The 27277-nt window shown below is 47.7% G+C and overlaps 1 protein-coding gene and 2 pseudogenes across 1 annotated transcript; 1 reads left to right on the top strand and 2 right to left on the bottom strand.

Moving 5' to 3' along the window:
* The first annotated feature begins 6 nt into the window (after positions 1-6).
* LOC115327679 lies at positions 7-2086 on the top strand. The gene is made up of 5 exons (XM_029988703.3): positions 7-47; positions 161-199; positions 276-478; positions 1347-1503; positions 1575-2086. The coding sequence occupies exons 1-5, from the start codon at positions 8-10 to the stop codon at positions 1688-1690; spliced, it is 555 nt and encodes a 184-aa protein (XP_029844563.2). The 5' UTR covers position 7; the 3' UTR covers positions 1691-2086.
* Positions 2087-2340: 254 nt separating this feature from the next.
* Positions 2341-5362, bottom strand: LOC121834579 (annotated as a pseudogene).
* A 9969-nt stretch (positions 5363-15331) lies between these two features.
* On the bottom strand, positions 15332-24455 carry LOC120850449 (annotated as a pseudogene).
* Positions 24456-27277: the final 2822 nt, after the last annotated feature.

Below are 27277 nucleotides of genomic sequence, written 5' to 3'. Positions count from 1 at the left end.
GCCGGCTATGCAACACATGACGCCTAGCACCAGTGCTTCGACCTGCGGTAAGCTAATTTGATTTCAATTGTTTTTCTTTCACAGCATGGTTGCACAACTTTGAATAGTTTTGAAATGGCTAAGCTCTTGACTTTTTGCCATCTTTTTTTTTTCTTTTTAGCTGATCTGCGGGCCACTGCTAGGATCTTGAGTGCTGCTGGTAAGTAGGATGTTGTCTCCTGCCTGCACTAATTTTATTTGCCAATATTTATTTGAAGCCTTTTCTTTGCATGCAGAGTTTCAGCGACGGGTGCTGAATGGGATGAGCGTCATGAGGAGCCAGCAGACGGAGATAATGGACATGATTTCGACATTGCTACGAGCGCGTGAGAGTTTCGTTGTAGAGCCCAGCCAGCCGATCCTCGTTGATCCCCTCGACACTCCTGAAGCAATTGAGGTGTTTGATGGCGCTCTTACAGATGCCACGAGTGAGGCTTTGGTAAGCAATTGCTGTTATCAATGCCTGCCCATACTCTAGTTTTTGTCACTTACTGAGGCAAGTATTGGTGTTTGCATTCTCTAGGCTTTGCTGTTATGTCTTATCCCTAGTGTGCAGCTAAGGTTAAGACATGCAGATAACAAATAAGCTAGGAGCAAGCTGTGATTTTAAATCGAGATGCATCGAAGGGGTGAGACTGCCTGTTCTCTGGTAAGCAACAAAGGTGTTTGTAATGGTGCTATACTTTAGCATTATTTCATGAGTGTAGAGCAAGCTCTGACTACTTCCGTATTTCTTCAAATGGCAACTCTGTCCCACAGTTCCAGATCTTAGAGCATGGGAAATGACTAATGAGATAGAACAATGACTAGGAGGTGTAAACAACTGCCCAAATAAAATAAAATTTGGGCCCTCACATTCCTTCAATCTTTCTCAAGGTATCACCAGTTCACTCATACTGGCCTCGGAGATAAAGAGGGGGTGTGAATTGGCTAATTGTAAAGCCTAGCCCAGTTAATACAAGCTGTAAACCCATTCATGCTCAGGTTCTTTCTATCCAGCTAACCTTGAATGCCAAACATTTTTGGCTATACTTGCTTTCTGGGTATCGTAATGCTCCTTATGTCATGTCTTACGTTCCCCAGGCACCAGCCCCACGTTTTATGTGCTCAAACACGGCATTGGCATTTTGCATGGACAGTGAATTGAGGATTGCATTTTCTTATAACCAAGGTTATTGCCCCAAGATGAACCCTTTCCATGATATAAGTAGCTTTGGGGATAGCGTTTCACTGGTCAGAGTAAAACAGCGAAAACTGGCTATGTCTTGTTCGTATTAACTGTGTCGTGCTCTGTACGTTCCTTCCAGGTTGTGGAGCTGACCTCCCTTGGGGACCTGTCTATCAAAACAACTGTAAGGTCTATGCTTGCACACCTGATTAGTGACGAAGCTGCAGCCAAGTTCAGCATGGATGGGCGCAAAGGGAAGGTTTTCCGTAGCCTTAAGCTGTACAAATTGATCTTTGGTAAGTAGAAGTTTGCAACGCAATTCCCTGCCTTTTTAAGTTGTACTATAAGGGTCATCTATTGCTTTCAGCTGCTATAAAGCGGACAAAGCACTGCAAAGAGTCTACGAAAAAAGAGGTGGAAACGGAAGTCAAGGAGTGGCTTCGCCGCGCAAAGGAGAGGTGCACCACTTCTAAGGGAGAGTAGGCATCTACCTGCAAGTGTGAGAAAGGTGCCTCTGCCCTGGTTCTGATTGCAAATAAAAAACTATTTTGCTGTCTAACATCCTTGTTTCCTTCTAGCTTACGAAACATAAGGCCAACTGGCACTGCGACATCACTACGTAAAATGTAATCAAATGATTGCAAAATTACTTTAAAAAGTAGTACACATGCATCACAATTCATTTGATTACTTGTAGTCGAGAACATACAATACTGTTTTTCTTTTTACCGCACACAGTATCAGCTTGAAAGGAGCTTACAATTCTAAGGTTCTAGGCCTCTATTAATGGACCTTCGGACAACACTTGAAAAAAAAACGAATTACCGATGTGTCCACCTCTTTTTTTCCCCGTCATACCTATTGAATGATCTTGGAGACCCCAGAAAGCATCTATTGTGCCCCTCAAACCCTTAGCAAATCCTAGAGGGCCCATCAGACTTTGCAGAAAATTGTGATGGGCCCCTATGGAACTTCAGGAAATACTGTGATGGGACCTCTTAAGACCTCAGGAAATCTTGAAGGGGCCATCAAATCTGTCAAAGAATCTTGGGGGGGGGGGGGGGGGCCTCAAACCTATCTTCATTAGGGAAAGGTATATCCTCTGCACAAAAAGGTTCTGTTAAGATAATCGTTTAGTGCAGAATGGGACCACTTTTAAGTAACTGTTTTTGAATGGTTTCCCAATACCTATTGGGATATGTTCGAACATCCACAAATGGACAGCCCTCGGACGTCCATTTCTGTATATCCACAGGACGTCCACTATTAGTCCGAATTTGGACGTACGGAAACGGGTGTCCAGTGTACGTCCGACGGACGTCCTTCCCTGGCAATGGATATTCAGCTCTTGTTCGGACGTCCGACGGACATACGTGGTTGCTTGGGCTGTCGCACAATGTGGAATGAATTTGCTATAATATTCCACTAGACCGAGGAATGCCTTGAGTTGTGTTGGATCGGACGGTGAGGGGAAGTTCAGAACGGCTTCTATCTTGGACGGAAGGGGCGCTACGCCTTCCGCGGATAGACTATGGCCGAGAAAAGACAAGGTTGGAACGCGGAAAACCGCCTTTCTGTTCAGTTTCATGCCAGCGGACTTGATCCGTCGGAGGACTTCGCGCAAGTGCGCGTCGTGTTCTTGAGGTGATGATCCGTAAACGATCACGTCGTCTAAGTAGAACTGTACACCAGGACAGTCCTTAAGGATCTTTGACATAACTTGTTGGAATGCGGCTGGCGCGGAGGCCAAGCCGAAGCAGACTCGCTTGAAGTGAAATAAACCCTCATGCGTGATGAACGCTGTAAGGTCTCGACTCTTGGGGTCGAGTCGCACTTGATGGTAGGCCGACGCAAGGTCGAGTTTTGAAAAACAAGATGCTCCTCTGAGCGAGTTCAGGAGCTCGTCGATATGCGGTAGTGGGAATGAGTCGATCACGACCGCGCGGTTGGGAGCCCGGAGATCGACGCACATGCGGATACCGCCGTCTCTCTTCTTGACGACCACGATGGGCGAGACCCACTCGGAGGCGCTGACGCGCTCAATCACGCCCTGACGTTCGAGTTTCTGGATCTCGGCAGTTACGGACTCGCGCAGCGTGAACGGTAGACGACGGAGCTTCGCCTGAACGGGCGGAACATGACGACGGACAGTGACTGTATGTGTTTGGTTTACAACCAAACCCAACTCGGACGAAAAAAGTTCTTCAAACTCCTCAAAACCGGGAGGAAGCGTGGAATGATCGCTCACCGATGACGGAGAACGGCCACTGGACGAGGTCGATGGACCTTGGGCTGCGGGGACAGCCGACGACAAAGTGCCAAAGGCACCAGAAGAGTGGAGTGGCGAACTTGCGTCCGCCGTGGACGATGGCTGCGGGACCTCAGCCTCGGTTACATGTCCCGGGACGGCTGTTCCGGGAGCAGCTGCGTCAATGTGGAAACATTTTAGCGGTACGCCAGACAAGATCATTTTGAGGTCATGTACCGCGTCCACTCCAAGTAGTGAACGGCCGTTGCGTACAACGTAGAAGATAATGGTCGCGAAGCGATCCTTGAAGACGACGTTTGCGTGAAAGCATCCCAAAACGGGAATGGAACCCTTTAGGTAGTGCACTAAAGTGCGCGGCGGCTTTGAAAGCTTGATGCGGCCGCTCCGATTGATGCGGTTGAAAGTCGCATCCGAGAGAAGGGAGACCTCAGCACCGGTGTCGATGAGAATGGAAAGAGGGAAGCCGTTCACCTCTACATCGGCCGTGAAACTCCGGCGCTGGGGACCAGGTCGCTGCTCCCGGCGACCACCGGGTGACCCCACCGTGTAAACGCCAGGCCACATCTCGTCGTCGTCATCCTCCGAGAACGTGCCGACGCCTCGCACGGGTGTGCGTGTCGGACCAGCTTGGCGACGGTCGTAGTAGCCGCGGGCAGAGACCCGCCGGCCAGCAGGAAGGGCCAGTTGTCGATAATCCCGGTCGTCCCTCGGTCGGCTTCGACACACATTTGCAAAATGTCCCTCACGGCCACACAAGAAGCATGTGGTTCCCGATGCTGGGCACTCATCCCGCGGGTGGCTCCGTCTTCCGCAAAAGAACATCCGCCCTCGCGAACGGGAGGACGCGCCCCGGGGGGAGGGTCACGTGGGCGCGCACCGGAGAACGGGCGGGAGGGAGCTCGCGGCTGCCGGCGGTCTTGACGCGGCGGGAGAGGGAAAGTCCGCGCGCGTCCCGACGGAGGAGAGGGAGGCCCACGCCTCGGAAGGGAAGAGTAGGAGGGCTCTCGCTGCGACGGAGACGGGGGAGGAGGAAGGGGACGCTCACGCCTCGGGGGGGAAGATCCGCGGCGGCGGGGAGGCTGCCCGCCATGTTGAGCATCCCGGTCGCGACCGCGTCCATCTTGGATCCGCTCGACCACGTGCGGCGCGTTCGGGGTTGCGTCTAGCGATAAGCGTCGGAAAAGATCGCAATCACGAGACGTCCGCCAGCTGGACAGCACGCTGCGCCAGCTGGACAGCACGCTCGAGGCTCGGTGCGTGAGCTCCACCGGACTCTCTGATAAGACGATCTTGGACTTCCGCGTTACGGATTCCCGAGATAAACATCTCCGCGACGCGGCTTTCCAACGACTCTCCGTAGTCGCAAAACGAGGCTAAGCGCTGAAGCGCCCCAAGATGCTCCAGGACCGTCTCCCCTGGGCCCTGCACCCTTGTGACAAACTTCCTGCGTTCGACGACAACGTTCTGAGCGGAAGCGAAGTGAGTGTCCAGAACGGACAATAAAACCTTAAACTCATCTTGGGCCGCGCCAACGGCCGGGCCAGCGAGGCCAAACGCATCCACGACGCGATTCCCTTCTTCTCCCAAAAAGGACAGCAAGATCGCCCTTCTCCGCTTTGACGGAAAACCGTCGGCGTCAGTCGCCTCAAGATAGTTAAGGAAGCCACGCTTTCACGTAAGCCACGGCATTACCGGCGTGCCGGGCGTGGGGAGGAAGTCGGCGGGAACGCGACCCTGTGGAGCCGCCATCCTGGACACAACGGACCAAGACTTCCTTTGTTCTCGCGGCCCACCGCTTTAAGACTTTATGGCGACTACCGGCATGCAAAGACCTCGTTTCCTCGCAGGCCCTGTACTCCTTTCGCGATCTTTAACCGCTAAGCAATCCACGTTTTGTCGAGGAGCCAACCCTCGTCTAGGCTCAACGCGTGTTCTCAACGCGCATCCTTCGCATCATTTCAACCTGCCGACTCCGCAGCAGAGCGGCTTCTCTCTTCGCCGCGCGCATCCGACGACCGGAGGCGTCTAAATTTACGTCACCACTCGCTCACCGGAGCGAACGCGCCTTAAGCGCGATCCAAACCAACGCTTCTTTTTGCGCCTGTAGGTCGTGCGGCTGCGGATGTGACGCATTTCGTGGCGTTTTTGCTGTTTCCGGGCGCGCTTTCTGAGTCAGAACTGTGCGCTTTGGTTTGGACGGGCAAAACTTCGGGCGAGCGCGCACGCGCGCACGCAGGCACGAGCGCACAAGCAAGGTGCAACTGCGACAGACTGGCCGGCCAGACGGCGAGAGAAAGAGAGAGAGAGAGATCGCGTTGTCATGTTGGAAGAGAATAAAAGGGGAGGAGGAGAGGGCAGCCAGACGGCGAGAAACGCGGAGCCGGAACTATATTGCCCTCCACCGATTGGCCGGGACACAGGAGCGTCCTACTACGTCACCGCGCGTTTTTGTCCGCGTTGAGAAGAAGTTGAAATCAACCAACTTTCTTGTGCGCGCCCGGAAGGAGCGAAGAAGCGGCGCGACGTCACGAAAATACGTCACATCCGCAGCCGCACGACCTACAGGCGCAAAAAGAAGCGTTGGTTTGGATCGCGCTTTATGCGCTCCCTTACGCCGCGACAAGCTTCCGCGGGTCTTTCACTCGACAAGGGTTTTACAACGATTTTTTACATGTGCGCCTAAGACACTAACAAAAGACAACTATGTATGGTGACATTTGTAATACACGCAACGCCTACGCGGAGTACGGTCCCGACCTCGACGCCCGGGGACAAAGGCAAAATCCCGTGGGGGACAGCATTCACAAGGAGCCAAGCCCACTACCGTCAGACAGACCTTAGTATAGGACGCGAGCCCTCTGAAAGCTCCGCAACGGAACCCAACGGCGCGACGCCGCTCGAAAACGTAAGTGGAAAGAAAAAAAAATTTTCCACGAAATGCGCAAAAAAAAATTTACGCCCGCCGGGGCCCAATCCGGCGAAACGTATACGGGAAAAGAATTTCGTTGAACGGGAACGAGAGGTTGCCGGGGCCCAATCCGGCACACCTCGCGCGGGAAAACGTGGCGTCACAGGACAAAGGACGTGAAACACCGGCTGCCGGGGCTAAGCCTTATGCAGCGGGCTCCGAATCGGAAAACAAAGAAAATCCCATCCTCCTTCGCCAAAAATGTTGTGATTTGGAGAGCCCAATAAATAAAAAAAAGAAAGGAAAAGAAGCAGCGCCGAGGCGGCCTGCTGAAAGATGTTGTCTCACATGCCGAGGTGTGGCGGCGAGCACCGGCGGGTCCGAGGCGGGAACGACCCGGAAGGAAGGGACGTCTACATCGGCCGAGGTCAGAACACGTACTCGTTTATTTAGAGGGAAACAACCCGGGGGCCAACCGCCCCCGGGCGGTAGCTTACGCCACCTAGCCATTTTGTTTTACCATTTAAGCTTAGAATATTTAAATGTGAAATCTATATTCACTCCGCAGTGCAAAGAAAGTGAGGCTATGAAACCCCCTTGCCATCAGTGGATAAGAAAATACCTAGTTTTCTCTCGATTTCTGCCACCATTCTCTTAATCTTTGCTTGGTAATCTCTACAGTCTTGAAATCCACTCTCCCTTCGCTGTCTCTAAAACCCAATGACTTTATTAAATCTATGTTGTCTTCGGTAGGCATAGGGTGAAGCCCTTTACAGTAGAGTATCAAGTGCTCAGCCGTCTCGTCCTCCTCTCCACAAGCAGTGCACACTGTATCAATTTCCTGGTACTTCACTCTGTATGTTCTGGTTCGCAGAACACCCGTTCTTGCCTCAAACAGCAATGAGCTTCCCCTAGAATTGTCATAAATGCTTTCTTTGGCAATAACTCTTTTGTTTAGTCTATAGCTCTCCAGAGCCGTCTTTGTCTGCATTCCCTCTAGCCACCAATCTCTTTCTGTGGCCTTAACTTTCTTCTTAACTGAGACTTGCTCTTCCGTATCTTCGCTATAGCCCAAAAACTTTCCTCTTAATTTCCTAGTGCGCTGTCTCCACTTTGTGTCTACACTCCTCATGTATAAATAGCTGAAAACCTTTCGTGCCCATTGCTCCCCGTCCATTTGCCTCAACCTATCCTCAAATTCTACCTTGCTCACCGCTTCCCTGCTCTCAAATGATGCCCATCCCATGTCTCCTTGTACTCCCTGGTTTGGCGTTTTGCAATGTGCCCCCAAAGCCAGTCTACCTACTCCGCGCTGTTTTATTTCTAGTCTCGCATGCACTTCGGATTTCATGCATAGCACTGCGTTTCCAAAAGTCAAGCCAGGCACCATGACCCCTTTCCAAATCTCTCTCACCACCTCATACCTGTTGTAATTCCAAAGTGCTCTATTTTTCATTACAGCTGCATTTCTGTTGCCCTTACCTATTATATACTTTTCATGGTCTCTGAGATATTCTGCACCATCACATATCCATACTCCTAGATACTTGTATTTACTAGCTCTCTCAACTGTAATATTCTGTATCTTCAGCCTCTCAACTTCATCCTCGTTAAAAATCATGACTGCCGATTTTTCGCTACTGAATTCTAAACCTAATTCCTCTCCTTCCCTACCACAGATGCTCATTAATTCCTGCAACTCTGTCCTGTTGTTAGCCATTAGTACAATATCATCCGCATACATCAATCCCGGTAAGGATTGCTGAATTTTTTGGCCTAGCTTACTGTAAGAAAGGTTGAACCCAAGCCCACTCTTCTCTAGTCTATCCTCCAATCCTCTCAGATACAACATAAACAGCAAAGGCGATAACGGGCACCCCTGCCTAAGGCCTCGTCTTATCTCTATTTTCCCTGTCGCCTTTCCTTCCCATGTTATAATCACCTTGTTATCTTTGTAAATGTTCCTTAATAGTGCTGTTAGTCCTTCATCTAGGTTTAAGTTCTCCATTATGTCCCACAGGTTTCTTTGGTTCACATTGTCATAGGCACCCTTGATATCCAGAAATGCCAGCCAGAGCTGTCTGTTTTCTTTTTGCGCTATTTCTATACACTGTGTTAGAGAAAATAAATTGTCCTCCAACCTTCTTTGTTTTCGAAACCCGTTCTGTAATTCGCCCAGTATGCCCTCGCAATCTACCCATTCCTCCAGTCTGTTCTTTATAATCTGCATTACCAACCTGTAAATAACCGGTGTCACGGTTATAGGACGATAATTCCTAATATCAGACTTATCTCCCTTTCCCTTATATATCATACTCATCCTGCTAAGCCTCCATTCATCTGGAATATTTCCTTTTGTTATCATGGTACTCACTACCTCCCTTAGTTTTGCCTTAGATTTAGGACCCAAATTCTTCACCAGCTTGATAGGGATACCATCTGTGCCTGTCGACGTGCCACTAGGGACTTTTCGTTCCGCCTTTTCCCATTCTCTTTGTCCAAAATCCGCGATGTCACAAACTGGACTGCTACTTCCTTCGGTTCTCCTATCTTCCACATGTAACCGTTCCCAAAATTTCTCCTCCATCACTGCTCCTATATATTGTATCGCATCATCTCCCTCTAATTGATCTCCCTGATGCGAGAGTATGAACCTCTGTCTAGCTTGCGTTGTTTCACCGAGTGAGTTCAAGTGCTCCCAAAACTTCTTGGCAGCGTTTCTATCTTTCTTACTTACATTACTCATCCATTCCTCACCCTTTCTCTGAATTTTCGCATTGATCAAACTGGATCCCTCTCGGCGACATGTTATAAAATTGTCCCATTTTCTTTTTACTTCCGTTTCGGACTCCCCACTACGCTTGGAATACCTGTGTTCTCTAGAGGCTTCCTGACGCTTTTGTATCGCTTGCTTCACTTCTTTGTCCCACCAGCTTTTTGGTCTATGTCCTTGCTTCCCCTTTCGTTTACTCTTAACTTTGTCTAGTTCTAGAGCAAAAAGCCTAGTTAGGCTCTCATAGGTCCAATCTGTATGCCGGTGCCCTGAAACTGCTGCCTCTATTCTTTCAACAACTATTTCCAACTCTTTGTCGCTGCAGAAAGTTTGCTTTGAATTATGTTGTCTAGTTTCAGGATTTACTTCTCTGGCAAAATTCAGCTTAATACGTTTGTGATCACTACCAAGACTTTTGGAACCTTCTTCATCTATTTTCATTACTTGTAACTTACCATATATTTTGTGTGACATGAGTACGTAATCTATAGTTGAATGCAGATTGCCAGTTTCCCAAGTTATGTGCCCGTCACACTTCTGACTGGTATTACATAAAACTAAGTCATGTTTTTCCACCAGTTCTAGTAATATGCTTCCAGTTGAGTCCGTATACCCATCCAGACCCTCAATATGGGCATTCATGTCTCCCATAATAATTATTTCGGAGCCTTCCCCTAGTTCACTAATGTCTCTTGATATGCAATCAATCATTTTTCTGTTTTCCTCTTTAGCACCTGTCCCTGTCCATAAGTAAACCACTCCAAGGACTGTTGATTCCCCAGCGACTTTTCCTTTCACCCACAAATGTTCGGCGCACTCCTTTCTGATCCTTTGAAAGTTCATATTCTTCTTAATAAATGCTCCAATTCCACCTCCCTTCCTCGTTCCCTCCATTCTGTTGCATTCTTCCCACACTTCCCAATGGATGAAGTGTAGCGCCGCCTGGCTACAGCGATATGCAGTGACAGTTTGTGGCGCCACCTGGTTAGTGTGGCGAGCGAAACTAAATGAAAAAATTGAACTACTACAATATGCTGCTGGTTAATCATTGTAGCCCCAAGTGACAACATGTGCCATCAAAGCTGGCGGCTCGTACTCTTGTTTAGCAATCCTGCCAGTCTGTCTCTACTTACATGTAGAGGTGGAAGCACAACACATATGTTCTGAGTTGCTGCCAAGTGCCATTCTGAAACTGTCTGAAGTTATATTCATGAATCTAAGTTCATAATATGCACTAATTGGGCATGCTATGCTAAACCTCCCAAATGGGTACATTTGTTTGCCGTGCCAGCATTCCTGCATACGTGAACTTGGTGGACTTTGGTGTGTAATGGATCAGCAGGCCATGGAACGATTCCAGTGCGTACGTCTGCTGCTTGTGAGAGATCTGTGGGATGTCTTTTAGCAGGTGGGCTGGGACAAACACAGACTCCAGTCGCCTGAAGGTCTCTGTGCCTATGGAATCAGTATTGTAGCCACAGCTGCTATCTGGAAGCATATTTCTAGAGTTGTGCAAACATTCTAAATTTACTCGCAGGATGAACGCACTTTTTTTTCCCGAAAAATCGATGCAAAGTTGGGGGGGGAGGCGTTCATTACGCGAAGTAAAATTTTTGCGTCCGCATTCACTCGCATAATGAACGGACCTTTTATCCTGAAAAATCGAGGTAACTTATCTCTTTCCACGCGGCGCTCGACCCCTAACCAAACTAAGCTGTGCAAAAAAAAAAAAAAAAAAACTTCTTCGTTTTTTTTTGGTTTTCTTAGTTCCTTGGTTCTTTTTTTGCCGTCTTTCGCAAGCTGTTTTGTTTGCTTAGGCGTTGCTTAGGCGAGGGCTCTCCGCTTACCTTATCTCCTTGCGCGCGGCGCGCGACCCAACGTAACCAAACTGTTCTGCGAGTCTGTGCAAAAAAAAAAAAAAAAAAAGAAGAAAAGAAAAAGCTTATCTTTTTTTTTGTTTTTTTTCTCAGTTCCGTGTTTTTTTGTTTTTTTTTTTGCCGCGTTTCGCAAGTTGTTTCGTTTGCTTTATGGTACGTTTACACTTGCGGATCCGCCAGCGAATCCGCCCAGCTTTTGCCGCTGGGGCGAAACGCTGGGCGGAAAACGCGGCGGCGAGGCGTACAGGTCCGGGATCTATTTCTGCCGCCGAACGAGGCGTTTCGCTGACCGGATGTGACAATCTTGCGCAGCGCGACGCTGCCTACGTCACGAGTGCGCGTTCTTCCGGGAGCAGCAACGCCCGGGAGAGAGAGAGCCGAGGCGGGAACTCTCGCGCCTTCTCGTCATATATGGCGAGACGTTACGGGAACCGCTGCCGCAGCCGGCGCTGCCGCCGCCGCTCGAAGGAAATAGATGTAAACGCAACCCGCTCGTCGCCGCCGCCGCCGGGAGCGGATCCGCTCCCGCGGCAGCGGATTTCTTCTCAGGTGTAAACGTACCAGGGCTTCTCCGCTCCTCTTTTTTACCTCCTTGCGCGCGGCGCGCGACTCCCCCCCTCCGTAACCAAACTGCGCTGTGCAAAAAAAAAAAAAAAAAAATCTTGTTTTTTGTTTTTTCTTAGTTTCGTGTTTTGTTTTGTTTTTTTCTTTTTGCCGCCTTACGCAAGCTGTTTCGTTTGCTTAGACCGCTTCTCTTTCTTACCTCCTTGCGCGCGAACCCAAAGTCCAGACTGCGCTGTGCAAAGAAAAAGCTCCTCTCCATGTTTTTTTTTCTTGCTTCCGTTGGATCTTTGCGAATTTTTTTAACGCGTTTTGTTTGCCCAGGCTGCCCATGCATTCGCGACCTCGCTGCACCAGGATAAAAAAGTGCGTTCATTTCTCGCGCGTGGGGGGGAGGGGGTCAAAAATTGACGTCCGAGTTGGGGGTGCGTTTATTACGCGAGTGAAAAAAAAAAGTCGAGATTTTGAGAGCCGACTTGGGGGGTGCATTCATAATGCGAGTGCGTTCATTGTGTGAGTAAATACGGTAGTAGTTTCGAATAATACACTATTTGATATTCGCTTCGAGAAGAACTGCACCTATCTTCGGGAGGAACCGGAATTGTGACTAGGCTTCAGCGTGCAACTGTGAATTTTTCCAGTAAACACGACAAGAGAGGTCCTGGGACAGAACAACGGAGCGTTCAATTTGCGGAGCCTGGCAATCTTCTATCTGTATGCACATGAGACTGGTTTCCGTGTGCACAACTGTCCAGAATGGCTCCAGCTCCAAACAATGCAGTTGGGATGCAATTCGCTGCAGCGTAGTCACCTGGTTGGCGCTTTCTTCTGCATGGGTCTCCACAGAACGCCTGATGGCTTCTTCTACAGAAGCGCTTTCCTGCCTTCGCTTCGTTTCCGGGCTTTCTCGCAGTTCTGTTACGTCGGAGAGGTATTTGGGGCAGTTTGGCATGATCGTCGTCACTGCGTCTGAAGTGAGCCACATGAGGCAAATTGGAAACTAAATGGTCTACCCACTTGCGTCAGTACATGTTGTCGTTATCCGGAGGTACTCGGCTTTGAAGTGCAGCTCGCATACCTGCGGAATTCCCATCTTCTTATTTCTAGTAACATTAAGGTAGCTCTATTCTCAGCATGCAATACAACACGCACGTAAATAAACGGCCGAATAGCAGTAGGCTGTCTCCTTTCCACTCCTTTGCTAATTTCAAATCAGTTCTCGAGCGCGGTTCGATTGTCAAGTGAACCTCATAAAGTGAGCTCGACGGAACTCCTCAAAAAGGTGTCTCTAAGTGGTGCATTTATCATACTCAAGTTTCGAGAGTGTGGGTTCGCAGCAACTGAAACAAGGAAGAAAAAACACAATCTCAATATGCACGGGGAGAACATACGTGAGCAAACAGTCTACTTGAGGCTGCCATTCACAAATAACTCCACGACGCCTGACGAGGTTATACGCATGGAACTACGGTTGCCATGTGATCCGGTACATCTGAAACGATAGTGAATAACCTTTTCAAATGTTGTGGCGCCATCTGTCAGTAGCAGCATCAAGCAAACTTTGTTTTCGTTTGTTTTCCCTGTGCATAGAGATGATTTGAGAAACATAAAAGAATAAAACTTATAGGGACGAAAACAAACAGTACAGTTCTTCGAGATGTAGCTTTTTCTTTTCTTTTTGTTTCCGGAAACACACACAAAATTTAAATATGATAAATAAATGAAGAGTTTCATTGTGCTCACTTTAATGGCTGATTTAAACGGTTCGTTTTAATTATGACCGGACCGCGCTCGAGGACTCCCTTAGGTATTTCTACCTTAAGTCAGCAACGCTAATTGCGCAAAGCTGTTTTCCTGCAACCTATGTCAGTGTCTGATTCAAAATTAATTATAGATGTATTGAATGAATAAGGAAATCGCGTACTTGCGGATCCCGTAGCGTGTCCAAGTCGACGTCATCTCGAAGGACGGCTCTCCTCCACTGGGCTCTCCGAGCCGGATCTTTTGGGAAGGAAAATGTACAATCCTTGGGCCCATTCTTATAATTTCCTCAACAATTTGGGACTTTACAGCAACCCATCGTGGTTCCGAAATGCAAACGAAACCCGGCACGCCGAACGGAGCTCACGCGGGAAGAGATTCTGACGACGTAGCAGCTCCCCAGCGCCGAGGTTAGACCGGGGTCAGCGCCGTGGGAGAGGGAAGGTGGACGGGCCTTAGTTTCTATAAGGTGTTGACCAGAGTCGTCGTCATCGTCAGCAGACACCGCAATGTCGGACTCGTCAACGTCGTTTCAGGCGGCGTCTTCTGTGCCGTAACTCCGGGGCTTCGGAGTAGAGCTCTGAAGCACCGAGTCCGGAGACGGTGCACATAGAGTCAAAGGAGCTAAAGATGACGTCATTTCCTGACTGGTGACGATTTCCGGCGCTAAAAGAGAAAAAAGCAAACAAAATGGCGGGATAAGCTGCGTCGGTTCTGTCGCGGGTGTGTGGTTTGCTCGCTTTTGTTAAGGAAAAGTGCTCAAGGTAAGACGAATAACGCATTCGAATTTCTTTTCCAGGTAAGGCTCTTTTCGAAAAATGTATTGGACCATATTTTTTGTGGTTTGAATATGCTAATAAACAACGTAAACATTCACTTGACGCCGTGTCTTGGTTGCCGTTGCACGGAAACTCTGTGAATATCGACGATAGTCCTGTCCACGCTGAACAGAAAAAGGCAGGGTATGAACGTGAATTCGGTAGCCGGTTGGAAACTCACGCAGAGCATGATCTCGATTGATGTTTTGTCTGCGTAGTTAAATCGGGGTGCACGTTGGCTGATGCTCGCTTCGGCCGACAAAACCTTGATCGCCGAGCGCGGATGAACTTCCTGTCTGTATACGAATACATTTTATAGGAAGTTTGTTACGAAGGGCAGAGCAAACGTATGGCCGTATAAAAGTATCGCGACCGGCGGCGTAGATTCGCCGAGCTCTATTAGCGGCGGGATGTTTCGGTGGCGCCCTCGTTCGGTTACCTTTCGTAACGTCATTACCTTGTGAAGAACAAGTTCAATGGTGTTTGTAATGAGCATGGTGAAAGCCTGAAATCATAGCGATCTCAAACTAACACTGCCCACACCGTCGAAATTGAAGTTCTTACATTCCTCTTATTTGCGTCGATTTGATATCCTTTGCTGACGTCATAGTCAGCATTCGGCCAATTGTAGTGGGCCGACCACAGCGACGCTTTCGATCGCTCACGTCGCCAATACTTTGCGTGTGCCGACGACGGTTTTGTCGGTTTTTATAACACAAGTAGCCTTTGCACCGCTTTGCGGAAGACTCGATCGCGTTGGATCGCTTCGAACAGCAGCGCTGAAGTGTACAGTCCCTCGCTTTTTTTAACGACCTTGTCAAGACTTCTTCAATACCAGTTCATTTGTGCCAATTTTTTTATTTTGTCTTTGTATTTGGTGGTATTATTTTAATTATTCCCAACACTTTTGCAAAGGAAGTTGTGGAGTAAAAATGTGAATATGTAGCTCTAATAAATCGTAATAAGGGCATAAATGATAGGAAAAAGCAGGAGGGGGAAAATTGGTAAAACTCCCCAAAAAGTATACTCGAGCAACAAAAAGTTTGTTCTTGTCAATTGCCTTAATATTGATCTATTTTATCAAGTTAATTTTGCTAAAGGTTGAGAACCGAGCAGCTGAAGACATACAGTGATCTGTAACATGGCAACTTCACCCTTCAGGTGCACGCAGGGTGCAACAAGCTAGCGATTGCGTCGCGTTTAGCCACGGCCGGACCGGAAGTGCGCGCTCTCTATTTCTTCTTACAGCCTTTGCAATCGCCCGGCGAGTCAATGGCATTTTTTCTCCGTATACAGTTAACTTGCTTGCCGCCAGGGGCGCAACCACCCTACCCCACTTCACCCCACTCGGAGAGTCCCTTCGAGCTGCTTTGCGCTGGTGTTCGAGCTTCGTAGGTGGTAGTTTTGGTAACGGCTTATTGAACTTCGCTCTGATTTAAGTCACTCTACGGACTGGCAGTGTCGTCAGCAAACTGCGTTCCCCTGTGATATGAACGGGACCTCTATACTTGTCTGACCCCTAGCACGCCGTTGTTCGGAAAGCGCGGTCATGGTCTGCTGTTGCATTCCATTCTGTCAGTAGAATTAATTTGCAACAAGTTCGTCAGAATACTTTTGATTAACCGTGCGAAGACGGTCACGGACAGAAGCGTAAAATAAGCTGGATATGTGCACAAGCCCTCGAGGAAGCACTTTAGGCTGTAATATGCACTGTGCGAAAATTGTACAGACTGCTACACCCTCGTCTAGAGCATCTGACCGACTTCATGTGCGGCCTATGAAATGATGATGCAGACCACGACAATAGTAGATTGGGCCTGCTTACATTTCACGAGAGTGTATGAATTATTTATCATTTAAAAATCCTCCACGTAGAAGGGGTCTGCCTCCTCCTGTTCTTGAGTTGCAACATAAGTCCTGGAGGTAAAGCCGAGTATAGTTTTTCCGCAATTGCATTCGCCGTCTCTACTTACTACTTTTTACTCCCGAATCTCTCGGAGATGTGCGTCAAATATTCACAGTTTTGGGCTCATCAGAAGCGCATTAGTTAGTGGCTGAGGATCTAAACATAAGGATCAGGTGTCAAAGGCTATAAAAATCTCGGCCGCAAGTTGCGACAGAGCTGAGGTACACTGTCAGACTCGCTCTGTGCAAGCGGCAAAGGGTAGCCCAGGGGTTAGGGTGCCTACATGTCTGTCTGTCTCAGGGTGAAGACATCCATTGTTGTACTGAATGTGCCAGCACGTGATGCTCTCGCGCACTCGGTGCGTGACATGGGTGGTAAAATGGCGTCCATACATTAGCCAAAGCTACGCGCTCGAGCTGAGTGACACCGGATTGCGCGCACTTCAAAATGCATAAAAAGAGAATTGGGCGGAAAAATGGCTGAGATGTCACCACTCAAGCAAAAGCGCGCGTGTGTATGAAGGCACTCTACCAGGGGTGAGGTGACAGCGCCCCCCGCGAATTGCGGCGGGAGGTGGCGATTGCCCATATTGCAAAGGCCGTAAGAAGAAAAAGAGAGCGCGCTTCCAGTCCGGCCGTGGTTTAGCTTTTGCGGCGGAAGGCGCTCTTGTCCCGTCTGGTTCTCTGCGCACCAGGCATGGATCCTCTAGTTCCTCCGTGCGAAGGACAAGGGGCTGTGCAGATGTGAGAATGAGATTATGAAGAACGCACGCCACCATCACAAACATGGGAACCATGTTAAGGTTGTCCATGTCCAGGTGTTTGAGACGTCGAAACTTCTCTTTCAATTGGGCAAAGGCCCGCTCTATCACTGATTGCGAGGCACCTAATCTTGTGTTGAAATGACTTTGTCTCCTCGTCAGATGCCCATTGTCCTTGTAAGGACACATCAGGTTCACCCTGAGGGGGTAAGCGGAGTCTTCGAGGATATGGAGGTCCTCGGGAAGGGCGCTAAGAATGTCATCTAAGCCAGAATCGGTGAGGATGCGTGCATCGCCCCACATGCACGTGTGTGAACACCATGCTGCTGTCGCAGCAGCTTTGGGGCACGACGGAGTGGAACTCCTTCCTGTTATAGGAGACAGACTGCTCTTCCTTGGGAGCCTTGATAGACGCATGGCAGCCGCCCACGGCACCCACAACGCCTGGGAGCCTCCACTTGCGTTCGAATTGGCTGGCCACCTGGGCAAGCTGTGTGGGCCACTGTATTGCAGAAGGTGCACACCGTGCCCATACCAATACGATCTCATAGACCACGAAGTGGAGGGTGCTCTTGTGAACACCAAACCTGTCAGCGACGTCACGTTAGTATCCTGATTTCCCAGGAGCCACAACGTCTTGAGGACCTTGGTTGCTGTGGGCACCTGGACTCCAATGGTCTTGGCTAGGTTAGGTTCATTCAACTGGAGCAGGACCTGGAATGTGTGGAACCGAACATTTAATCGATGAAAAAAAAAATGCAGTGATGTGATTGGCTTGAGCCATTTTGGAGCAGCTTTGTAGCAGCCGAAAGTCCATTCCGGCCAGCAGAAAACTTTTAGAGCAGGCATATACCTATACTCTATTTTCATTGATTCTACTCTGAATACAATGTTAAGGAGGACGAGGACGGAGAGTGCTAGCATTATTGAAGCTAGCACTCAATAGTGTGAATTGCAGGGCAGATAATCTAATTTCCCGGAACACGCAATTGGCTCTTTAGTTTGTGTTAGAAGCACTATAGTCATGCGACAAAAATGTTGTCACGAGAACTATCTTTTTTTTTAGAAATTCCAGCCACTGTTTTTCATACACTTGCTAAGAACAGCTATTTTAAGTATGAAACCAAATGTAAGCAAAGTAATATTCTATTGAATGTTAAAGGGATACTTCAACGAAATTTGAAATATTCCCGTCGTGTTCAAAAATAGGTTGAATATGATCCACAATATCCGTAAATGACAATCGCACGTTTGTATTTTGATCCTGGTGGCTGTATTTTTCGTTATAAACGGCCCACACTGGCACGCGCTCGGAGAAGGCCCAGCTTAGAGCACGTGACATCCAACGCAGTCGTGACGTAGGTCGTCTCAAGACGAGCAAAGCTATGGCGAGGCTGACGTCGAGAGGATGGCCTAGTCATTCCAGCCACCGAAGCGGCTGCTTTTGTACGAATTTTGAGTGACGGGTTAATCTTCTATAATCTTGTAGGGGGACAATAGCGACTTCTGCGACACACAAAAGGGACTCTCGGCAAGAGGGGAGTTCCTCCTTCCCCCCTTCTCTCGTCGTGGCCGGAGATGAGACAACCTCCGTCACTAGCTGTCAAGGTTCCTAGACGAGCATTACAGACGAGGCGTTAGCGACATCCACCAGGTGCTCTTTGCTAATCGTTTAATTCGTTTTAAAATTCCTTTTCGAGACATTTTTAACAAGATATTGGCATGTTCCATGTGATACTGCTCTTTTGAACACATAGAGACCAAAAAATGAGCGCCGAAATTTCGTTGTAGTATCCCTTTAAAATATAATAATTTTAAGTCCCAAGCTGGGTAAATTATGATTATGTTCTAAAGGTTACTACAATTTGCTATTGACTTAAAATAAAGCCTTGTAATATAATTATGCACATCAATAATATATTACAGGTAGATTGATATGAAACGCAAAATCGCCATGTGAGAAGATAAATATTTATTCTCAAAGGAAACAAGGGTTACAGGGCTCAGCTTGTAAAGGTGAATTCCCCAGCTTGGCGTTCAAACACCGCTAACGCTTGCTTAGCTTTACGTTTAATACCCCCATAGAAAATATTTGTCTTTTAACTCACTAGGGACGAGCGCGTGCGCTATTCCGCTCTGAGGGAGTGTTTTTCCCTCAAGTACGTGGCTGCGCTACGGCAAAGCACCCTTCAAAGATGGGCTTGTGTCGTCCCTTGTCTCGTTTGGTTATTTTTTCTACGTGATATATCTTAACTCTTCATCGCTATGCAATTTTAATATTTGAACACAAGCCCAGTTAGTGTTGTTGCTGTTGTTAAGCCTAACAAGAGTAGTCCCAGTTATTAAAGAAAAAGATACCTTTAAGAGAGGTATTAAGGAAACAATTAGGATTACAAGCGCCGGAAATTGTATTAGCAGGCCCTCTTTGACTTTGGATGAGGAGAAACGGACATTCTTGTTTCTCTAGTCTATTTTCTATGTCCAGCGGAATTATTTCTTTTAATTTTCTTCTTTATTTTTGTTTATCACGAAATTGTACCAAACCTTTGTTTGGTACAGGTTTGTTTTGGATGATGAGACACCACCGCTTTTGCGGGTCTAGTGTAGTTGTAATCACCGAACGCTTAGGACTGCAGTTGTACATGTGTCTTTTGTTTGAGACCTTTAAATGTAATGCCTGTTGATGACCAGGTGTTGTGCTCGTGATATGTGAAAAGAAGGAAGACTGTCAAATGAAATCATTGTTGTGTTGGTTCTGAGACGGTGGTGTTCTTGTGCTTTTTAGCTCCTTGTCTCAGGTTTTTCTACTATGATTCGTCACTATTGTATTCTGTTGGAGATGGCCGGCCGATGTTAGCAGTGAGGTGGTGGTCCGAGAGGTTTTGTCGGGTACTGGCGCAAGGCTGCTTGAATGACCTTGAATGCCGGTGATGGCGATGTCTTGCCTTGTCAAGAAAGGAGCGGCAGCCGCTGCTGCAGGCGTCGTCGTGGCCGGGGAGTAGACGTCGAGTTCATCTGCAAAGGGGACCCGGTAGCGGCAGGGGCCTGCGTCCTTGCGGGCTATGCCGAGGGCGAGAAAGGACACCAGTGACTATCTACTTGTTTAATCCGAATTAAAGGGTCAACTCTTCCGAATCAATACAATCACAAGCTGAGCACGCGCCACCGCAAGTGGGGCACGTGCTTCTTTCGTTTAGAATTCGTGCCCGTACAACTAAACTCGGAGTACTACATTCTCCCTTTCTTAATATATATTTTTTAGGAACATGATGGAAGGATAAAGAGCCAAAAAAAGAACACAAAAGCACTCTGAAACATGCCCCTATTCTCCCTTTCTTAATTTTTCAACATTTGTTAAAGGGAATGGTAAGAACTCGAAAACACGACTGTCGGGTTTCGTTATAAACCCCCCCCCCCCCCCCCAAAAAAAAAAAAAAAAAAAAAAAAAAATCAAGTTTTGTGAAAGGTCAGCGTTATTTCGATAGATTCACTCAAATTCAGAGAAAACGCGGGCTCATGCATGTCTATGAAAGTTCGTTGAGAATCTTCGAGCGTTATTGTTCTGAAAACTGGTACTTTGATTGTCGAATGCAAAACTATTTTCGAAAGCTAAGCCTGTTTCTGGCACCATTTGTCTTGAACGCAAAAGGTGCTATTTCTTCCGCATACGGTGGTGCCAAGAAACATGGCCGCTCACCAGCGAAAGGGAAGCACAAGGCAAGGTAGCTTTGGCTGAAATCTCTAGGCGCGTACGGGCGCGCTATTTCTCTGAAGTTGTGTTGTGAAAGTCATATGCAGCAGAATACCCAGGCTTTGCAGGGGAACCAGGCGCTGCAGGAACATCAGAGGCAGCAGAAAACCGGGCCTCGCAGGAAAACCAGGCGCTGCACTCTTACATCTCGGCGAGAGGCCAATGAACACGGGTGGCCATCTTTTAAACAGTGAAGTCGGGAGGTTTGAGCTTGCGGCTATCTTGGGCACTTTTTTGGATCAGCGCTAAAGCATCACGACAATAATAAAAAAAAAAAAACCAGCTTCAGCGTAATTACGCTACACCTCCGAATTCTCCGAACCTCAGCCTAAGCGTACAACACAAAAATAAAACTCGATTTGAAGAAAGTCCACGTCATCGCAGGGCGGACGGGATGAAAAAAAAATGCTGCTTTGGCCAGGGCTTATTTCTCGCCTGGAACAATGTTCGCGTCATCGCAGGGCGGACGGAACAACAACAAAAAGAATTGCTGTTTCGCAAAACCAGCTAACTTTCTCGGGGCTTATTTCTTGCCTGGAACGACTAATTCCGGAATGCAGTGCATCCAGAAAGAATGACTAAAGCTACAAAAAAATCAAATAAACTCGGCATTCGAAACATGAGGCGTACAGGAGTTCCGAGACGCTCTGGTTCGGAGAAACGAGTACTACCTGGCTCAAAGTAGGCCGCACGAAAAGAAACGGACAAAAGAAGAAAAACCAAACGCTAGCTCGACTGGCCCGAAATAGTCATTACGAAACGCCACAAGGCTGCAAAGAAAACAAATCAAAACAAGAAATGTCCAAGATGCGCTGGTTCTTATCAACTATGTGACCGGTACGCAGAGCTTGCATTGGCATTGTCCGTTGCCCTTTTCAAATCCCATTCTCGTCGCCATACTGTATTTTTGAAGGTGGACGATGTTGGTAGGGAGGTGGTGGTCCGAGAAGTTCTGTTGGGTACCGGCACAAGGCTGCGTGAATGACCTTGTCTTGACTTGTCGAAGTCAGGAAAGGAGCAGCAGCCGCTGCTGCAGGCATCGTCGTGGCCGGGGAGTAGACGTCGGGTTCATCTGCAAAGGGGACCCGGTAGAGCCGGGGGCCCACGTCCTTGCGGGCCCCGGCGAGGGTGAGGAAGGACACCGGTCACTGTCTATCTTTTTTTTAACTGCCTGACTTCTTTATTCCAAATCCCAGGGTCAGCTATTCCGAATCGAAACAAGCGTGAGCTGAGCCCGCGCCACCGCAAGTGGGGCACGTGCTTCTCTCGTTCAGAATTCGTGCCATACAACAACTAAACTCGGAATACTACAGTCACCAGCTCGCCTGCGTCTTCACTCTAATTTCTGTTTTACATATTTTTTACTGCATGTTAAATCTCGTTTGCCCGCGTCGTATGAGTTCTTCTTTCGCCACCTTAGGGTAGCAACTGCTCAGTGGTGTTGGAGCTTAACCAGCCCCTGATGTCCTCTGCTTCTAGGTCTTCTCCAGTTTGACATCATCAAGCAGCTTTTCCATGTGGCCTGTGTGCGCATTTGATAAAGCGGTCGCGCTTTTGTGTACATATAAGTTAGTTATGTGAACTTACCACGGGTGGGCGGCTCCCTCACAGAGCAGGCAACAGGTTTACCGACTGTGGCTTTGGGGTACTTCACGTTGAACCTAGCAGTGCTGTCCTTCGTGAAAACCTGCTTCCTCTTCGTGTTCTCGAAATGCGGTACTGCCAGCTGAGTTCTGAAACAACCATATCGGCCAAGAAATGCAGCAAAAACATAAAATTCCTAATTTGACTAGTCACCTTAGTGGTGAAACGAGTTGGCTATGCACCAGCCACCATGCTTTGACAAATGTTTCTGTTACACCCACTCTTTCAATCAGTTTGAGTGGTGGAGAACTACTCTCATTGCCAATAGGCTGAGTTCGAAGTGCATGGCCTGTACATGGCTTGAACTGATGTCACATCAGCTGACATTGTGGTGGCCATGCTTAAATGTCTGTACCTTCGGGAGCATACATTTTGCACTGTCGAATTTGTTTTAGAGCGCAGCTCTTAGGCGCCCGTTTCCGGCTTGAGCGGCGTCGCCGTTGGCGTAACCGTGTGCTGCATTATGGGTAAATTTCCCCACTAAATCTAGCGGGGAAATTTTCTGCTAAATCTAGCGGAAACATTTTCCCGCTAAATCTAGCGGAAAAATTTCCCCACTAAATCTAGCGGGAAAATGTCCCCGCTAAATCTAGTGGAAAAATTTCCCCGCTAAATCTAGCGGAAAAATTTCCCTGCTAAATCTAGCGGAAAAGTTTCCCCGCTAAATCTAGCAGAAAATTCCTTGCTAGATTTAGCGGAAACATTTCCCCGCTAAATCTAGCGGAAAAATTTCTCTGGGGGTCACGTGACCTGGGGGGTCACGTGGCCCCGCGCCAAGGTTACGTGACACCTCAGCCTGGGGCCTGGAGCTCCCAAGGTCACGTGACCTGGTGTTTCCCCCAAGGTCACGTGACTTGGGGGGTGTGGTCATGTGTCCTGGGGCGGTCACGTGACCCCCCCCCCCCCCGCCGAAGTAATGTGACCTTAAGGAGGGGTCAAGTGACCTCGAGGGGGGGTCACGTGACCCCCAGGTCACATGACCACACCCCCAGCCCAGGTAAAAATAACCATTGGGTCCAATTGATTTCTGACAATTGGAACCAATGGGGAAAACCGTTTGTGATTTCGGACTCCTCATTGAAAAATCCCAATTGGTTCCAATTGTCTAAAACCAATTGAGCATTGCCAATTGGAACCAATTGGTCACGACCAATTGGGAAAATCGTTTTGCGGTTTTGGACTCCTCATTAAAAAAATATCGATTGGTTCCAATTGTCGAAACCCAATTGAGTGTCGCTAATTGGAACTAACTGAGCACCACCACATGGGAAAACTGCTTATGGTTTGTGATAACTAGACAATGAAACACTAGTAGATGATTTTTGACATTTTTATTGAAATGAAAACTCATTCAGCCTTTTCTGTTGCTCAGGCGTTGCCCTCTGGTTCCACAGCTCCCTCCAGGTCAAACGTTTCCTGTGCAGCTTTCCTAGGAACACCAATATAGGTTAAATTACTTAATGGGATATAAGTGTTCATATTTAGCTTGCGATAAAGAACAATAATGTTTTCCCTCCATAAAACCTGACTTCATTTATTTGTAATCAAGTCTTCAATGCTGCAGCAAAAGGCGGCCAAAGCCGCCCGACAAGGATTTGCAGGCAGCATTTTGGACTGCCGTAGAATGCCCAGCAAGCGCCCACTCAAAATTTGAAGATGTGAGGTCATCAATTTTACATATATATGTACTGTGCATATTTTTTCAGATGTTTCATATATTGGGGGTGGGCGCTTAGTGCAAAATGGGTGGATGCACGGTATTCTACGGTAGTCAGAAATATGGATCCATAAAAATTCTATTTTGCTTGAAGGAGAGCATTCGGCAGTATGTGCAGTACATTCATAATCAATGGGCAAATTCTGGTGGTTGCAAAGAATAACTGCGATCATGTTGACTAAGTCTGATTCCATATTTTGGATACTCAACGACTAGTTGTTTCCTATGAACCACTGAGGCATTCTCTGCTGCAAGGGGTTACAGCTAATATGCTGTAACTATACACATATACCACATAGTTACAGCATTTGCCAAATGCTCGCAGCATGCAGAAGGCAACATGGAAGAAAGCCTGCTAAAAAGAAAAATATGCATGTTGCTTTGAGAAGAAATGAAACAAACATAACGCACCTCCTAGAGTCAATCCTCCTCAGCTCAGTGATTTTCTCATTAATGAACCTGGTCACATCCTTGGCTCCAGCCTTGGCAAACCTCTCCGGCATGCCTTTGCTCACGAGGCGAGCCACGTAGACATCTGCATGAAAAAGTAAGAGACTTGGCTCAAAACCGTTGCATCAGAAAACTTGAGTATAAATCAATAAAATGAGTGAAGATTGACTACTATAATGAAATAGCAGCTACAATCTAGCAACCACGACTCTGCTGTTTGGTAGCACAAAGTTGTTCAAGTACAAAGTGGCATGAAGCCGTTCAAGTATGACATCATGACAATACAATAGACCAATCTCTCAAACTCTTAGTTGCATGCTTCACGCTCATGACTTGCCACGCGTGTGGAAAGAATAAAGTTCCTGTAATGCATCACAGCAGTGGAGGACTTGCGAAACTGGCTGGTGGAATTTATCTTTGAAGTGTGACATAAAGATAGATTTTAAGAAGGCACCTGTGCTCTGCTTGAGCTCAGGCTCTATCAATGCAGCTGTGCTGCACTACATCACCCAGAGCCTGATTATTTCAATGGCATGACCTGCTGACAGCAAAGTCATAGCAACAGTAAGGAAAGACACCGGAAAAAGCTCCTATCGACCTAAGCAAATAATGGTGCCCATTGTGGAAACGCAATGTTTCATTGCATAAGCATATTAGCATTGTAAAAATATCATGCCACATATTAAACGGCAATGGCTTTCAATACTTTTCTGTGCGCAGTTAGGCTTACGTAAAAGAAAGCAGCTCAAATTTAATGCAAACAAAAAAAAAAGTGAACAGCTACAGCTGTGAAGTGCAATAAAAAATACTACTCACTTTTGAGGATAGAGAGTTTGGTGGGGCAGATGGCCGGCTTCCTCTCTTGGCCAGGTTTCTTTGGGCAATGTCGTCCTTAAAAATAATTCATAATAGGTTAATCAGATGCTTCCACCTCTGATAAACACTGCCATATTTTCTAGAATATACATGTCTAAAGGCTCATGCATACTTTATGCTGTGCAGACTATCTTCAGTTGCAGATTAGATTGTTTGTTACCTCCAGACTGCTCCAATCAGATTGCCGTGTTCACAATATTTTATGGAGGGACGTTGAGTAAGCACCGCAAAATCAAACTCAATGCATCGCCAAGTCTTTTGATATGTTGCAAGTGGCACACGGTTTGCCTGGGTGCCCCCAAGCAACCAATGCGTGTCAAGATAAATCTTTAGAAGCTCTGGTATTGACCGATGAGAGGGGTACATGTCCACAAATATCCCTTGTCTGGAATGTCTAATGGTGAATTCAGCTGTCAGACTTGACGCGCTCTAAAGACCTCCTTTTGAAGCGCGCATCTTGAGCTCATGGACTCGAATCAAGTTGGCCACCATCAGGCTGCATTCGCTACAGCTTTGGAGCGGCCCAACCGACACTCACCAAAGACGGAGGAACGATTTTTCGCAATATTCTGCGGCTGCTGCTCACCAAGCCGCTGCCTCAGTTCTTTTATGAGTCACTTTCACAAAGCAGCAGCAACGCCGCACGCAAGTCTGGCACAGAAGCTATTTCACACAACAACCCAGACGTAGAAATCCCTCCTGAGACAAGGTCACTAAAGCCCCGCTCACTCGTCCTGTTGGTCCTGCCAGACGTGTGTCTGGGTTGTTGTTGTGTGAAAGAGCATCTGCACTGAACTTGCGTGCAGCTTTGCTGCTGCTGTATGAAAGTGATTCATCAGAGAACTGAGGCTGCAGCTACACGAACAGCAGCCGTGAAATATTGCAAAAAACATTCCTCCGTCTTCGGTGCGCGTCAGTAGGGCCGCTACAAAACTGTGGGGGTATACCTACGGCTGGTCGATTTTGAGGATGCTCTACGGAACGGGTTTTCTCCTCCCTCGAGGATTTTGGGAAGTGGTCCAGATCTACCAGCTGAACTCGCCACAACAAAGCAGATTGCAGCCTGAATTTTTCTCCAAAGACTATACACCGTTTACAGCAGACATGCATGACATGGCCATAGCTGACCTTCACTTTCAGTTTCCTTTTACTTAAAGGGACCATTAAATGAATTTGAAATCGACTTTCATCCACCACACATCGTTAAGGGTGTAAAAAGAAAAAAAAAACCACAAGAACAGAGAGCCCAAAAAATTCTTCGCTATAAAACTTCCAAAACAAAACCGGCCTCTTTTGCGCCTTGTTTCCTTCAAAAGCTCTCTGCCTTTTCACTGCGATGTACCCACAGGTGCCACGGCACGTCAGCCACATCTATACGTCGCCTATTGGATAACAGCCTACCTCACCAGCACCGCGATCATAAACAATAAATAGCCGGCTAATGTTTATTAAAAGCTTTGTTTAAGAATATTCTGATGCATATTTTGTTGAATAATTAGCAATGTGATGGAAATTGGTAAATTTTATAATGCTAGGAGTTGTGCGCCATCTATTGTGCGGTAAAACTGGTTGCTTGCCAACTGAGTGACCAACGGCAATCGAGAAGCACGAAGCATTTATCAAGATGTATTTTACAAGATGCTGGGACAATCTGGCTATTATCTACACTCCTATTGGTCCTGTCGTTGCTACCCCCGGATTGTGCGGACCACTCAATGCTGCAGTAACGTGAAGGACAAAGTGCCCGGAGTGACCTCGGTAACCCAATTTTACGGGAATTGGTCTTCGGGCCCGGTCCGCCGCGGCAACCTTCGGCAGGGTGCTTGCTGCGGCGGCTGTCGTGAACACCGGCGCTTCCGAGAATATGGGCGCTTGATGTGTACTTGCCCATATTTTCGAATTTCGAAAATGGTGATAGTGGGCGCTTGTACGGGTATGGGCGCTTCCTCGGTACTTTACGGTAACTCTGCTTTGCATGGGGGTCAAAATATAGAATTTT

This window comes from Ixodes scapularis, unplaced genomic scaffold, assembly GCF_016920785.2.
Source record: "Ixodes scapularis isolate PalLabHiFi unplaced genomic scaffold, ASM1692078v2 ptg001639l_1__unscaffolded, whole genome shotgun sequence".
Classification (NCBI taxonomy): Eukaryota; Metazoa; Arthropoda; class Arachnida; order Ixodida; family Ixodidae; genus Ixodes; species Ixodes scapularis.
Note: the sequence above shows the minus strand (reverse complement) of the source record. Positions and strands in the feature narration are given on the sequence as shown.